The sequence below is a fragment of the Drosophila obscura genome, unplaced genomic scaffold, assembly GCF_018151105.1.
Source record: "Drosophila obscura isolate BZ-5 IFL unplaced genomic scaffold, ASM1815110v1 contig_37, whole genome shotgun sequence".
Lineage (NCBI taxonomy): Eukaryota > Metazoa > Arthropoda > Insecta > Diptera > Drosophilidae > Drosophila > Drosophila obscura.
The window spans coordinates 1,435,649-1,450,507 of NW_024542825.1; the positions used below are offsets into that span (position 1 = coordinate 1,435,649).

Below are 14,859 nucleotides of genomic sequence, written 5' to 3' on the forward strand. Positions count from 1 at the left end.
GTCTGTGCGGTGTGACAATATTCTGGACCAGCACTGTGCTGCATGCGACGTCGAATGAGTAATTTTTTTTGTTGGTTTACGTTTCGACTAATCAGTTTTTGTCTATGCTTCGTTAACTGCACGCTCGCTCTGCTCTATTTCTATCTCTTTCTGCCTGTCCCAGTCTCTATCCCATGTCCCTGTGTCTGTCCCTGTCAATGAGTACGATTACTCGCACAATATGTTTTCTATTCTCCGCTTTACAGCGCCATTCGTATTTTGATTTGACTTCAATCGCACTGACTGGAAATAGTTTCAATTTGTTTTGAATGGCTAAATCACCTGCTGGCCGAGCTTCGTATAGAGTTCAAGGTTGCCGATTGTGTAAGCAAATCCATTTATTTATTCCCCCCCCATGGAGAGAGAGTGTATGGAAGCTTGTATGACACTCACACGAAGATGTAATAACCATTTTATAATTATGGAATCCCATAAACATTTGTCAAATCTTTCCAACTTTACATAATAAATTTGTATATTTAAATAAATTAAGTCAGTAATTTAGGTAACAAAATATCACACATGCTTTACTATCAATTGCCGGCAAAGGAAATTGTATACGAAATTTACACTGAAGCAATCTCACGTTCCTGGTAGCGGATCATATTATATTCCTATTTGAAAACGGAGCTGGAAGCTAAACAGAGGGCTCCGGCTCCTCTCTATAATTAAATGCACTTGATAGAGCACTTCTTGTTAATTGTATAGTCAAAACAATCACGCCTTGAGGTGAAGCTGATTCAATGCAGTCACGACTGCGCTTACGTTAATGCCAAAGATCATCATTTTATTGGAAATTGTTAGGGGACACTTAATGGCTCTTTAGCTAAAGGAGTTTCTTAGAATTTGTTTGCTATGTCTCTTCTAATTTAAAAGGGTTCACTTTAAATTCTCATAAATAATTTCAGTTAAGGTCAAAACACTTTTAAATGCAAAAATTAATTTATTTAATATTAATATTAGTTTATATTCTATTTTTTGTATTGTTTTTAGCAACTTTGCAATTTTTCTTAAATTTGATTATTTTTATATCATTTCTGTTTTATTATAAACACTTTTTATCGCCAGATAAACTTTATAGCACACGTGCTATGACGGCATACAATTTTAGCACAGCTTAATACAATTTCGCAAACAATTTCTAGCGAAGTTTCTAATGGATTGTTTACAAACATTTTTTTTTTTGTTTTTTCAGCACCGAAACGGAAATCACACAGACACCACACACTCTTATATCCACATACCGAGACTCGCAATAAATTTGCATAAACTTTTAGTTGTTGTTGCTGTTGCTTCTCGCGGTCGTCATACAGTTATTTCTGTAGGTGGTTGGAAGACCTCAACCTCAACTGGGGACTCGTTTTTTCGTGGGGGGCAAACAAACACTCGCGATCTCTTTGCCGTGCGCCGGCTCTTGTGAGAGATTTCGGACTAAACGAATGCGTACGGATTTGGCTTCATTTATACCAACGCACGCAGTCCGCAGCATAAAGAGAGCGCAGCGCGTTGAGAAGGAAGGCAGATGCGAGATCGGGAGAAGTCTTCTGAAGGAATGGTCGGCAAAACTGATCGACTGCGAGATGACTGATAGTGGGATGGGCAGGTAAAACTGGAAATTTAATTTAAGTGACAAAATTAATTAAGAAAAAAAAAACAAAGAGGGGAAGACTGTTTATGCTGTTTATTTAAATTAATAAAATGTAAGGGCATATGAGAAAGTATCAGTTATACATCCCAATAAGGAAGCTCAAACATGGGCTGGCTCACCACTAGATCCGGTATACCCCCTTCTGCCTAGGGTATTGTGGAATTACACAAAATGAATTAAAATGGTTGAATGCATTGACACGTCAGTGGCGTGGCGTGGCGTGGCAGTGGCAGCAAAAGTGAATGTCGCCGGCGACATGGACTGTGGGTCATATCCCTTGACCAAACACAAACAAAAATCACAAATTCAAAGCAGTGCGCCGACGACAACGACGACAAGGAACGCGCGCCAAGCCATCTACGTTCCTGGACTGACAATGAACACTTCAGATCCGCTCCGAGGCAGCGTCTCCACCCCGCCACCCCGCCACACCGATCTCTTTTATAGTTCTTTTCCAGATTGGGATCTTGTTTCGCCACAGCTGTTGCTTTGCTCCTCCTTTCATCCACCTTCTAGAACTTGTAATTCCCGACGCAGACCGCGAACCGGATTCTCTTTTAACTGCACTTTCGGTTGTTGTTTTTTTTTTTTTATTATTTTGTTAAAGCCGATTGTATTCTCGTATCAACTGGTTTGAATGCATCTTGCCTTTAAGTGGGGAAAAAGCATTTAAAATTAATTACCATTTTTGGTGCAAATTGTTAAGACGGCATTTTTGTGGTTGATTTGTGGCTGAAAAAAAAAAACCCCCAAAACAAGATTTTGGTCTGACAACATTGACAAATTGTTGTCAAGGCTTTTGAATGAAAAGAAATTGAGTCCGTATTAATTTAGTTACAATAGAAAAACAAAAAAACTAATGCCGTTGTCGTGGGCTGTCTGGTTTTGGAACGTGGAACCTCTGGTATTTCTCATGGATTAAAAAACTGCGTTCCTCTCGAATTTAAATATAGCAACATGTCAGGGCCTGACGCTGCCCGCCCGACTGCCCACAATTTATGATATGGTGCTCTTGACCTTGGAAACGCAACTGATGAGCGGCAAATGAGAGCAGCGCAGAACTGAACGATTTTTACTCTCCAAATAAAACAAAATATTTATAGATTTCGAAAATGTACTCCATAATTAAATGATTCTATTTTACTACAGTTTGCGATTTTAAAATGGTTTGATGTTAATTTTTTGATACAATATCAAGATGGATATTGTGGGTAATAAATGGAATTTTCTGAATTGAGAAAACTCTAATACAGTTTTCGGATTTTCACCGTTGTTTCATAGTTGAATCCCATAAATTAATCTCCTTTTCTTTATATATTAATCCCGTAAATTAAATAATTTATTGCATTATTTTTAAAAAATATGTAAGGAAAAACAACTGTTTTTGTCCAATTCGAAATTTGAATTTATTTACATGTCAACTACTACACAGAGCTGCATTTGGCAAAGGAGCCATCTGACGACAAAAGCTGCGAACCAATTTGGCACGGTCACACTTAAAATTGTGCAGCCCTGCGTTGCTTGGCGACGGATTGTTTTTGATTTTGACGTCTAAAAAAAATAAATAATAAAATTCAAATTAACAAAGAATCAGAATCAGATATCAGCATGTTTCGCCGTGGCAAATTGTCGTTTCTGAACACCAAGGACGACCGCATTAAGATTATAAATGAGCGAATAACGCAGACCGAACGCCATCTAATGGAAATGTGTTCGGCATTCGCTTTGGTGACAAGAAAAATGGCCAAGTAAGTGAAATGGATAGAAAATTATGGACTGGAAGTGTGTACAGATTGTCTCTACTCTTTGCCAGATACCGCGACGCGTTCGATGAGCTGGCAAAGGGCGTCAAGGGCTATGCGGATGACGAGGAAATCAACGAAAGTCTTTCCGCTGGCCTAAAGAGCTTCACCAATGCCGTCACCATAATGGGCGACTACATGGACATCAATGTGCATCGGCTGGAGCATAAGGTAAGCCATGTGCAGCAACCTACATATTTCATGCGCTCAGCCCCAACTGCATCCCCCCCACACGCAGATTGTCAATGAAATGTCGCAGTTTGATCAGCTGTGCAAGTCCACGCGCGATAATCTACGACTGGCGGTGATTGCACGGGACAAGGAGGTGCTGCGCCAGCGCCAGATGCTGGAGATCAAGTCCAAGTTTGCGGCCAACAATGTGCGTGGATCCATAAGCACATAATTATCCCAATTAATGCTCTAATAATCCGCAGCAGAGTGCCGCCGACTCGGAGCTGTTCAAGGCCAAGATGGAGGTGTCGCGTACGAACAAAGAGATTGACGATATAATCGGCAACTTTGAGCAGCGCAAGCTGCGCGACGTCAAGCAGCTGCTGTGCGACTTTATCCTGATCAACATGAAGCAGCACACCAAGGCCCTGGAAGTGCTCAGCGCCAGCTACTTTGACATTAGCAGCATCGATGAGCGCGACGACTTTCTCGAGTTTCAGAAGCTAATGAAAACCAAAGAGGAGCCGGCGCCGCGCAAGGGCACACTGAAGAAGGGACTGCGCTCGCAGTCCATGGACAGCCTGGATCACGAGCAGCTGGTCAGTCCACTGAAGCGGCATCAGAAGCTGTCCCGCAGCAGCAAGAATCTGGCTGGTGCGGGCATAGCCCATGCCAGCAAGCAGCAGGAGCAGGAAGAGACTGATGAGCAGGATGACGAGGAGCAGGACGATGAGGATGACGATGAAGAGGTCTGCCAGTCTCAAATGGGAATTTTCAGCAAATAATATCTCACCCAATTCTGTAGGAGACTGAACAGAGTGGCGAGGAGGATGAGGACGAAGAGTCGGGCACAGCCTCGGACGACGAACGCGAGCCCGCCCAAGACACACCGCCCACGCCAAGGGAGAATGTGTTTGGTGTCAAGTCCAGATCCGCAAGCAGCAAAGAGGCACCCCTAAAACCCATCAGACAGAGCGTTAAACATCCCTTCAAGGCGGTGGCCGCGACGCATGTAAGACTGCAGAAGCAATTCCAAGTGCCACAGCACTAGCACCACCCACCCGCCCACCAATCACCATCGACAATCACCACTTAGATCTAGAACAAGTCATTTGCATACGCTAGTCATTGGTCACGGCCCATTTATCTGCATTATTTACTCGAAATAAACAAATAAACAGCTGAAAATTATGCATCCACATTATGCCCACCACTCCCTCCCCTCTCTCTCTCCAGCAGGTGAAGCGGCGGCGACCAGGACGCGGCTCGACCGGCCGAAGCGCTGCTGCCGGTCGCCTGGTAACCGTTGTTAAATCGAAGTCCTCCACACAGCCGCCCGCAGTCTGAGAAGCCCCAAGGGGGGATTACAATTCGCGTATTTTTAATAATGTATATAATTTAAAATAGAAACTAAATGGCAATTAGCTCTAAAACATGCCCGTTGCTCTCGCAAAGTAATTACTTTAATTAAATTAGGATCTTCCTTGGATGTTGTTGGGTGGACAACTTAAAACTATGCAATAAATTGGATGAGCAAATCTTTGAGAGCAAGTTGTGAGTGTGTGTGTGTGTGTTGGGGGTGTGTGGGGGGGATTAAATGAATTGTGAGAGCCTTCGAATTGTAAATTTGAGTGCTGCGTGGAGTGTTGTGTCGATGGTTCGATGTACTTGATATGGGCGTGGCCGGGTGATGGGTGTGATGGGTGGGCGGCCACGCCTACCTTTGGTCGTCTCATTTCTACTGTACCGGCCCCTCGATGCCAGCGTGGTTCATCAGATCCGCAATGCTCTTCTCCAGATCATCGATGCGGTTGCCCATGTCATCGATGCGCGTAATTATCTGATCCGACATCGTTTGGAACTTGTCCTGCACGTTCTGCAACAGATTTTGTACCTGATAAGGGGGCGAAGCGGGCATCACTCACTGGGTGCTCTTCTATTCTACGTCTTGGATGCCACAATTACTCACGTATATGGTCAGCTCCTGCATGTTCTTGGGGTCTGCGTTGCTGTTGAGCGAGTAGTTCTGGTCCAAGTCGCTGTCCATGTCATTCCGCAGTTCGGTCATCTTGGTTGGCACTCTGTCCCGCTGGCTGGTGTCTTCTGAGTTTGGAGTTGTACAAAAGTAGAAAAAACCTTATCTCGGGTGCTTGGTTGCGAAGGTAATTTTTTTTATCTGTTTTTTTGTTTGGCGGAAAATAAGTGTGGCCACAAGGTGTTTGTCATTATCAAAATATACCGTAAATATACTGACGGACACGACAAGCTGTGCATTGATATTCTTCGATTTTAATATTCGGCTTAATATTACTAGCAAGCTCAGACCCTCAGCGCTAAAAATATTTTTTTCTACGATTAACTAATCAATTTCCTAAAAGATTTGCTAATTATAACTACTCGTTTCTATTTTAATTATTCACATATAAGGTTTTATCAAATAAAGGAGATGGTCTTCTGATGAAAAATTTTATGTCGTACATGGTAACTACACGACTAACTACACATGTGCTACAAATTAACTACATATTCATTTAAAATTCTACAGAGACCACTGATGAGAAAAAATGCTGTAAAATACTAAATATATACGCAAAGTACTAAACAAATTATAAAAATGAGCAAAGTCACTTCTCCCAATCACTAAAAATACAGTATATACAGTATAAACTGTATGGTTAGTGTCCCAATTGAGCACAAACTGTATGGGATTTTTTCCAGCTGGAATCCAATGCTCATTTTTTTGTGAGCGAATATAGATGTCGAAAAATGGTATCGAAATTTGACAATCGAAAAATGGCGCTATCTGTTATTTCGTTATTTCAGTGACTGGCCACACTGTCAAAACAACAACAACAAGATTTCACGCATTTTTCATAAACAAATTACAAATTTCACTCAAAACTAGCAAAAAACACATTTAAAATGAATGCGCCACCCACATTCGAGTCGTTTCTGCTGTACGAGGGCGAGAAAAAGTGAGTATCTTTGGAAAACGAATGCAGGGACAACTGTAAGTCAATTTTGTTGTTGCCGGCAGAATCATCAAAGAGCTGGACACAAAAGTTACAAATGCCGCGATTTTCACCATCAACAAGGAGGATCACACTCTGGGCAACATGATCCGCAAGTCGGTATACCCATCCTGACATCCTGTTTAACATAACTAAAATTTATATTCACTTGCTGCAGCCAGCTGCTGAAGGATCCGAATGTCTTGTTTGCCGGCTACAAGGTGCCGCATCCGCTGGAGCACAAGTTCGTCATACGCATCCAGACCACGGCCGAATATTCGCCGCAAGAAGCCTTCATGAATGCCATTACCGATCTGCTGGCCGAGCTCTCGCTTTTTGAGGAGCGTTTTAAAGTGAGTTTTGGCATCCCAGGTGTTTGTGGAGTTAAAGGGTGGCATAGGGAACATGTTTAGCGTCTACAGGAGCGTAGATCTTTATGGGTGTTGACCTTTATCTACATAGCAGGGTTAAATCCGGGAGCTTATTGTACGACTCGTAGCTAATCAATTATTGCAGTTTGCGGTGCACAAGTTGTGGTAATTTATATGCAATTTCCGTTGATTGGAGCTTTCATTTATTTGCCGTTTGTCAATACAGTTTAGGTTAAGTTAAGGGCACTAGACAGAGAGAAAGAGAGAATAGAACCTGCTTTAACAGGTCAATTGTGCTGCCGCATGGGCTAGTGCCTTTCTTTCTGCCTATGCCGCTGCATTTTACAGTCAGTCCCATCATTCGGTGGCTTAAATATACTCCGAAAATAACCCTGATCTGGTTTCCGACAGGTCTGAAAAGTCTGTGAGAAAGCCCGCGAAAAAGAAGTCTCTAGTTTTCAAGGCCGGATAAGTGGGGGACTGTCTCTATAAATTTAACCATTGCTTGAATTATAATTAAGAAAAAAACACTTTTCGACTGGTTCGTGCTGGAGGTCCCAATATTCAGTAATTTGTCTGCTGTTTTTTATTTTGTATAAATGCTGCTTCTACTCAGTTCAGGCTCTATTTAGTTAGCATGGTCAAAATAAATACATATCAGATAATTTCTGATAATCTTTGTATAAAAGCTATTAATTGCAGAACTGTGCTGTGCCCCTTACGTAAATTCAATTAATTACGTACAAAAAATCCACAAAAACAAACAAGTAATATATTTGATATTCTCTTCCAGGATGCCATCAAGGAGAAGAAGGAGGGCGGCGATTAGTTGTAGCCTGTTTGGAATGTACCTTTTAGCAATAAACAATAAAAAAAAGACCAATCAATTTCGACAGTCTGCGCTTTCACATTAAAACAAATTTATTTATACACTCAAAACAAATTTAGGAAACAACCAAAGCGATTTGCACTAATCGTAGTAGTATTTAGAATAAATATAAACAAATTAAAATTTAGATACAAAACGCAACATCACAATTCAAAAATAAAAAGAGAATGTTTGCTAGTGTTTAGTGTTTAGTGTTAGCGGAGCCAAAGCCAAAGCCAGAGACGGGCAGAGACAGAGGCAACTGTGAAGCTCTTCTGCTGCTGAGGTAAAAGTTATCGCCAGGTGCGAAAACAAAACAGTTGAATGGATGTTGGAAATTGTTCTACGGACTAATAGGTATCTTCATCGGCGCATTCGCTGCTGTCGTGACCAAACACTAAAAAAGGTAAAGAGACAGTTGCATTAATTCCAAAAGTTTCATTAGATTTCCCCCTTTGTGTGGGCGACTCACCCTCGCATTTATCGCAGTATTTCCTGGGTGCCGGCAGCTTGCGTTCCTTGTTCTCATTATTGTTTCGTTCCCAGGACGGCGGCGGCGAGTCATCGCGTTCGTCACCAGCCTGCAGCGGACAGTCCTCCGTCTCGTGCTTGTCGAATTCATCACAAATATCGCAAAAGAGACGCGGCGCCGGCTTGCGCTTGGTCAGCATATCAAAGGCTCGGGGTCTGGGCAAAAGCAAGCAAAGAGAACAATTTTATAGAGCATAAAGCCAAAGTTGAGCGGCAGGGGGCAACACTCACTGTGTGAAATCCATTGGCAGGGTTTCCAGCGTCTGCACCTTGGCCATCAGCGCATCGTTCTTCTGCTTCATGTCCGCAATGATGGAGTTCAGGAAATTGATCTTGGCCAGCGAGGTTTCCGTGTCCAGCGACTGCAATGGATATTCAAATAAATATATATATATTTTAATTGGAGTATCTAAGAGATACAGACCTCTGCATTATCACCGACTGTCACCCTGGGCGACGCGCCATTAACCTGCGCCCTCAGTGCCACAATCTCGCGCGACTTTTCCCCTTCAATGGTCTCCAGCTGTCGACTGAGCTGCTTGGACTCCAGGCTCGCTGTCTTTTGGCACTCCTTGGCCTGGTGCAGCGCTGCCTCCAGTTCGTGGACTCTTTCCTGCAGCTCTGCCACCTCCACGGACTTGCCCTTGGCCGAGTCGTCCATTTCATCGATGACTTTCTGGTACTCCGAGAGCTGCGCATCGAATTCGTTGCCCTTCTCCAGCAGGCCTTGCTTCTGCTGGACCGATGCTTGCAGCGCCTCGTTGGCCTGCTGCAGTTGATGCAGCTGCTCGGCTGCTTTGAGCGCCTCCTCTTGGACATGCCGCTCCTTGAGCTGCGCCTGCTCCAGCTTATCCTGCAGCTCGTCGAGGGCAACTCTTTGACTGTCCCACTGGGTTTTGGTATCCTTAAGTTCCTGCTGCAACTCCTTGACGGTATTTTCCCTCTGATTGAGGGCCTCTTGCTGCTCTTTCGCGGCTTTTTGCAGCTGATTGCGCTGCTCTATGGTGGTGAGACATTCCGCCTGTTGAACGGCCTTCATTTGCTGGCTGTTTTCAATTTCCAGCAGGCATTCCTGGTACGCAGCCTGTTGGGTGTCCAGCCGGACGGTGATTTCGGCCAGTTTCGCCTCCAGATCTTTAACCAGCGTCTCCTTCTTGGCCAGCGTAGCCACCAGTTCCTCATTGGCCTGCTGCATCTGCTGCAGTGCGTCCACGGACTTGACGACATCCGCCTGGAACCTGCTCAGCGCCTGCTGATCCTTTTCCAACTGCTCTTGCGACTCCCTAATGGAGTTCCTTTGCGCGCTCAACTGCTCCTCGGCTGCCAGTAGTTTTGCCTGCAGGTCGGCGATGAGCTGCTGCTTTTCCTCGAGCGTTTTCTGCAGCTCTGCGTTTGCCTGGGCCTGCTGATGCAGTTGCTCTGTGGCCGCCAGCGACGCTGACTGCGATTGCTGATCACTCTGCTGCAGTTGCTGCAGCTGCAGTTCGAGTTCCTCGTACCTCTTCTGCCCCGCCTCGTGCTGCTGGTGCGTCTGCTTCAGCTCCTCCTTCATGCCCGTCAGCTTCTCGATCAGTCGCTCGGCATTCATGTCCGCCTCCATCTCGAACAGCTCGAAAATGTGATTAGTTTCGCTCTTTTCGGCCTGCAGCACCTCCAGCACCGTGGACAGCTCCGCATTGGTGGCCGAGATGTTGGCATTGGCCACCTGAATGGCCTCCACAAGCGTCTTCAGATCGCTGATCTTTTGCGCATCTTCCGCGGCCATTTTCTCCTTGTGCTGCAGTTCGGTGTTGGTGATTTCCAGCCGCTCCTGCAGCTCCCCGATCGTCGCCTGTGTGCCGCTGCTCAGCTGCTGTTGATCCGCCCGCACCCTGGCCAGTTCCTGCTGCAAATGCTCGACGGACTCGGCCAGCGCCGCCTCCCGTTGCTCGGCCTCGGCTTGCAGCTTGGCCAGAGCCTCTTGGCTGGTGTGCAGCTGCTGGCGCAGATTCTGCATCTCACGTTCCTTTTGCAGCATCTCCTGGGCCCAGGCATCGGCCTTGCTGGTCAGCTCCTTCTGCCCGCTGGCCATCTGCTCGCTGAATTGGGTGAGCTTGGTGTGAAACTCACTCGACGAGGATCGCTCCGCCTGCAGTTCGGAGTGCAGTTTCTCGGAGAGCTGTTGGAGCCTTTCCTCCAGCTGGGAGGCCTCAGCACGCGATGCCGCATAGTCCTGCAAAAGAAGAGACATTTAAAAATGGTTGCTAGGGGGTGCGCTGCGCTCCTTCACCTGGTTGATCTTCTCCAGGGCCGCATTTGCCGCCTCCAGCTGCCTGTTTTTGGACTCCACCTCCGCCCGACTGGCGACGAGATTTGCTTGGGTGATTCTCGCCTGCACATTCAGCTCGCTGATCTTCTCCTCGAGCTTGGCAAACTGTATGCTGCCCTCCTCGTCCGAGTCGGCCACACGCTGCTGCAATCGCTTCAGCTCCCCTGCCACCGTATCGAGGGCCTCTTTGTTGCGGTTCGACTGCGCCAGCGCCGACTGCACTTCCTGCTCCTTTTCGTTGAGGATCAGCTCGTGGCTTTTCCGCAGATCCGCAAAGTTCAGCAGCAGCGTCTCGTATGCCTCCGACTTTTGCTCCAGCTGCAGCGTCAGCTGTGAGAGCGTCTCTTGGGCTTTGCTTAGGCTCTGGTCCTTTTGCAGATCCATCGATTCGCTGGCGAGCTTCAGCTCCGTAAGCTGATTGTGGCAGCCCTCGAGCTCGGCCAGCTTGGCAGCCAGCTGCTCCTGCACCGTGGATTTCTCCTGCTCGAGCTGCTTGATGGCCGTCAAACTTTGCTCCTGCTTTGGCCTCTCCAGTTCCAGCAGTTGCCGCGCCTCGGCCAGCTGCTGCTCCAGTTCCCGGACACGCTGTTCGTGCCGCTCCACCGTCTCGTTGGCCTGGTTGAGCACATCGAGCCGCTGCTTCAGCTGAACGCTTCCCTCTTCGGCGCTCGCCCTCTGCTGCCGTATCATGTCGTCCAGGGCGCAGTTGTCCGCCTTCTGCACATTCAGTTGGGTGTTCAGCTCGTCCAGCTGCTGGCCCTGCTCCTTGATCTGCTCGTCCCGCATGCGCAGCTCCGTCTGCAGAATCTCGTACTCGTCGGTCATGTTTTCCCGCTGGCTCTCCAGCGTATCGGCGGCACTCTTCAGCTGCTGCAGTTCCGCGGACACGCGTGCCAGCTCCTCCGTTTTGGCCGCCAACTTCTCGTCGAAGGCCGCCTGGGCCTGCTGCGCCTGCTTTTCGTTGTCCTCCTTGAGCAGGGCCAGTTCGCGGCGCAGGTTATCGATGCCGCTCTGCGACAGCGAGAACTTCTCCAGCGACTCGTCCTTGCCCAGCAGCTCTGCCTGGAGCACGCCATTCTGCTCCTGCAGGTACTTGATGTTCTCCCGCAGCCGCTGCTCCTCCTCCAGCTGCTCGGCCAGACGCGCCTCAGTCTCCTGCTGCTGTGCCCTCAACTTGTCCTGCAGTTGGGCGATCTCCTCACGCAGTGGGCTCTCCTCCTCCTCCTCTGCTGCTGCTGCTGCTGCTGCTTGTTGGGGGGCTGGGAGGCTCTGCAGACTGGGCGTGGCTGTGTGGGGCAGATTCTACTGTAAGTATTTGCTTTGTTTGGGTATTTATTTGTGGATATTTACCCGAAACCAGCTTCGTGATTTTCGATTCCAGATCGTGGATTTTCTCCCTGTACACCTGCGATTGAGCCTGCAGTGGGGAAGGAAGGGTAGGGTGGGAAATTAATGCATTTGATGTGGCTTCTGCAGTGCTGTCTTACAAATGTGCATTGACTTGGCTTTGAGCGGAATTCTTAATGGAATTCCAGGCTTAAATCGAACCTTGGTAAGTCCCCCAAATAATTAAGTAGAAATAGCTCGCATATCTTTGTGTTTTCTTAATGGATTTCAGCTTGAAACTCTTCTTTAGAAACCCACTGACTTAATACCCCTCTGACTATATCCACTGATACTTGATTTAATTTTTATTCTACCATAATTCTACCATATTCCCTATCTATTTTAAACTTAAATTGGCTGGGCCTTTGGCTTCTCTCTCCCCAACCCCTAATCACTTTCGCTTGGATATTGTCTAGTATATTTTTTTTTATTGCATACTTTTAGATTAAAAAAAATTGTGGCATTCAGGGGCTAACATCAGCTCGGCACCAAGGCAACATTATTTTTCGATCACGAAGCTGGCAGATTTTCTTGCTAGCTGTAGCAAAGAGCAGACACCCCTTACCTATGCCCAAGAGCTAGGACCATGCCGAGACCACTAATATAATGCCATCAAAGCCATAGCAGCAGTGTCACTAAAATTTAGTGAATAAATGGCAAAAATGCTGACATACTTTGCGAGTAAATTAAATTAAAATAGATAATATTGAACAAGAAATAAAACCTTTATACTTAATTCTGTATTCGCAGTCCCTTAAATACATCTATGCAATCCATCAAATCTTGAACATTATTTTGCATGCGTGTAGGAGCCTGAATTCCCTCATCAAAGAGCATTTAATACAGAATTTTCAAGATCTCTGGCCAATCCCCTGCCCAGCCATAGTCAATGTACATTTTGCAGCCACAACTTTTTCTTTCGCTCGACAATTTCTTACATTATATTCATCGCCACAGGACTGGGCCTCATCTATTGAGAACTGTAAGTCCTCCGATCTCTTGCGCTCGTCGCCCAATTGCGACTCCAATTGAACAATTCTGGACTTTAGCTGCGGGAGGATCGAGGGTAAATCGGAATTAGCAATCAAAAAAAAAAGAATGAATAAAACAACATTCGAAAGGGTATCAAAAGGGTATTTTGCATATTTGTTAATGTATTTCTCATCATATCGTATCGTAAGTGTGTATATCGTAAGTGTATATATATCGTATTTATCGTACAACTAAACCAACAGCAAGAAAAATTCGCTTTCGTACAAAATAATCAAAATGTTTCGACAAATATTCATTTCCATCTTTTTCCACAACAATTTTTTTTCATAGATTTCATCTCTTTGTTTTTTTTTTTTGTAGCCAAATAAACCTTTTCTAAAGGGGGAAATTCAATTTGGTTTTTTATATTGCTTGGCTTTTTCGTGTTTTCTTTTTTGTTTTTTCATTTGTGTATTTTGAAGATCTCGTAGATATATTTTCATTTCTTTTATTTGGTTGTTTCAGCATAAAACGCTGTGTGCAGACTTCTTCAGCATTGTCTTCCGTTTCCCATTCGCGAGAATCATTCATCCACCGTTCATCGAACCGTTTGAGCACTGTCCCCATTCCATCGTCCTCTCTCTCCTTGATGATCTACTTGATGCGCAGCGGTGTGAGGACACTGTGCAGGATGCAGTGCCTCTCGTGCTTGCCCGACCAGCCACGGAACTCGCGTCGCAGATCGGACACCCGGATGCTGTGCTTCGCTATGAGGCGTCTCCAGCGATCCGCCTCGATCAGTATTTGCTATAAAAATCATACAAAAATAGTTTTGTGCAAACAGAATTTCAATTTTTCCCGGGGGGAATTTTTTCTTTTCAGATTTCATTTGGTTTTGCGTTAAAAAGGGTAAAGAATATGAATAGAGATAGTGGCAGGGATCGAAGGGTATGCGGAGGAGTGTGGGTGGGTGGGAAAATTTTGTTGCTAATTTAACACTCAACTAACAAATTGAAAAGTCTCACCACAAAATATCAAAAGAACAATCACAAACAATTTATTTCAATACGAAACCAAACAGAAAGCACAAAAAACTGATTCATCGTCAATAAAAAAAAAAGATTGCCAGTCGGCAACAGAACAAACAGATAGCCCCAAAAGCAGTTGCAGAAATAATACAATTATATTTAGTGTATTGTACAGTGCGTTTCAAAATCATGACACACAGTGGACAGTGGAGTCAAAAATATAATTTTAAAATTAAATATTTTAATGCGAATTTTCAAGCTGAAATTTTCTTTCATTTATGTACATGTCTTTACGCTTTGAAACGCACTGTAGGCTTAACCCAAAAAGTGCAAAAAGGTGCTAAAATTTATTGCAAATAAAATATTTTTTGTTTGTTTATTTTCTATAAAGTGTCAATGATAATTGAAGGGTAAAGTTTGCTTTGAGCGGTGTGTGTGTGTCTGAGCGGAGCTGAACTCGTAAAAGTTCTCGATGTAAAATGATAAATTTCTTTGGGATTTTTAAGGAATTATTATACACGGATATATATAGTAAAATTGAGCAAATATGAATATTACTTAACCGTTATTTGAGATGCAAGTCAAATCTTTGAATGTGTATGAATAAAAATAGTATTATTCGGGCATTTTTAATTGCGTATTTTGTAACTAATATTTTTTTTTAAATAAAATCTAGCATGATTTGATTAAAGGGAAATAATTTGCGCCAGCACAAACTGTTAGA

The 14,859-nt window shown here is 44.9% G+C and overlaps 4 protein-coding genes across 9 annotated transcripts in view; 2 read left to right on the forward strand and 2 right to left on the reverse strand.

The window, feature by feature from the left end:
* Window positions 1–3,201: 3,201 nt before the first annotated feature.
* LOC111079240 (protein FAM92A) lies at window positions 3,202–4,848 on the forward strand. 2 transcript variants are annotated; one of them, XM_022374356.2, is made up of 6 exons: window positions 3,202–3,217; window positions 3,276–3,435; window positions 3,501–3,660; window positions 3,728–3,868; window positions 3,924–4,409; window positions 4,466–4,848. In XM_022374356.2, exons 2-6 carry the CDS (start codon window positions 3,296–3,298, stop codon window positions 4,709–4,711), a joined length of 1,173 nt encoding a protein of 390 aa, XP_022230048.1. In that variant the 5' UTR covers window positions 3,202–3,217; window positions 3,276–3,295; the 3' UTR covers window positions 4,712–4,848. The 2 variants fall into 2 exon arrangements, with proteins under 2 accessions (XP_022230048.1, XP_041450759.1); XM_041594825.1 differs by lacking the exon at window positions 3,202–3,217 and having other exon boundaries at window positions 3,246–3,435; window positions 3,927–4,409.
* Window positions 4,849–5,350: 502 nt separating this feature from the next.
* Window positions 5,351–5,863, reverse strand: LOC111079275 (heat shock factor-binding protein 1). Its single transcript, XM_022374392.2, has 2 exons — window positions 5,630–5,863; window positions 5,351–5,554 (listed from the first exon to the last, which is right to left on the reverse strand). The coding sequence occupies exons 1-2, from the start codon at window positions 5,726–5,728 to the stop codon at window positions 5,399–5,401; spliced, it is 255 nt and encodes an 84-aa protein (XP_022230084.1). The 5' UTR covers window positions 5,729–5,863; the 3' UTR covers window positions 5,351–5,398.
* A 618-nt stretch (window positions 5,864–6,481) lies between these two features.
* LOC111079265 (DNA-directed RNA polymerase II subunit RPB11) lies at window positions 6,482–7,927 on the forward strand. Its single transcript, XM_022374382.2, has 4 exons — window positions 6,482–6,635; window positions 6,698–6,787; window positions 6,850–7,024; window positions 7,836–7,927. Exons 1-4 carry the CDS (start codon window positions 6,583–6,585, stop codon window positions 7,869–7,871), a joined length of 354 nt encoding a protein of 117 aa, XP_022230074.1. The 5' UTR covers window positions 6,482–6,582; the 3' UTR covers window positions 7,872–7,927.
* Window positions 7,928–8,118: 191 nt separating this feature from the next.
* The window catches only part of LOC111079214 (restin homolog), a 31,691-nt gene continuing 24,950 nt past the window's right edge, over window positions 8,119–14,859 (reverse strand). For 2 of the 5 annotated variants that reach the window (XM_022374335.2, XM_022374319.2), the window contains one exon: window positions 13,270–13,914. In XM_022374335.2, coding sequence (XP_022230027.1) covers window positions 13,762–13,914 — 153 coding nt within the window. In that variant the 3' untranslated portion in view covers window positions 13,270–13,761. Of the gene's footprint in view, window positions 8,308–8,382; window positions 8,598–8,672; window positions 8,804–8,865; window positions 10,654–10,710; window positions 12,036–12,099; window positions 12,167–13,073; window positions 13,185–13,267; window positions 13,915–14,859 lie in introns of those variants that run through there. The other 3 variants (XM_022374313.2, XM_022374343.2, XM_022374327.2) reach the window with 3 other exon arrangements.

What these genes read in the sequence shown, in the direction of transcription:
- LOC111079275 (XM_022374392.2), bottom strand. Translation starts at nt 5,728, where the DNA reads ATGACCGAACTGCGGAATGACATGGACAGCGACTTGGACCAGAACTAC. An exon ending in TGCAGGAGCTGACCATATAC is followed by an intron (nt 5,555 to 5,629) that starts GTGAGTAATTGT and finishes CCCCCTTATCAG; the next exon opens with GTACAAAATCTGTTGCAGAA.
- LOC111079265 (XM_022374382.2), top strand. Translation starts at nt 6,583, where the DNA reads ATGAATGCGCCACCCACATTCGAGTCGTTTCTGCTGTACGAGGGCGAG. An exon ending in CTGGGCAACATGATCCGCAA is followed by an intron (nt 6,788 to 6,849) that starts GTCGGTATACCC and finishes CACTTGCTGCAG; the next exon opens with CCAGCTGCTGAAGGATCCGA. An exon ending in TTTTTGAGGAGCGTTTTAAA is followed by an intron (nt 7,025 to 7,835) that starts GTGAGTTTTGGC and finishes ATTCTCTTCCAG; the next exon opens with GATGCCATCAAGGAGAAGAA.
- LOC111079240 (XM_022374356.2), top strand. Translation starts at nt 3,296, where the DNA reads ATGTTTCGCCGTGGCAAATTGTCGTTTCTGAACACCAAGGACGACCGC. An exon ending in GTGACAAGAAAAATGGCCAA is followed by an intron (nt 3,436 to 3,500) that starts GTAAGTGAAATG and finishes ACTCTTTGCCAG; the next exon opens with ATACCGCGACGCGTTCGATG. An exon ending in CCAAGTTTGCGGCCAACAAT is followed by an intron (nt 3,869 to 3,923) that starts GTGCGTGGATCC and finishes AATAATCCGCAG; the next exon opens with CAGAGTGCCGCCGACTCGGA.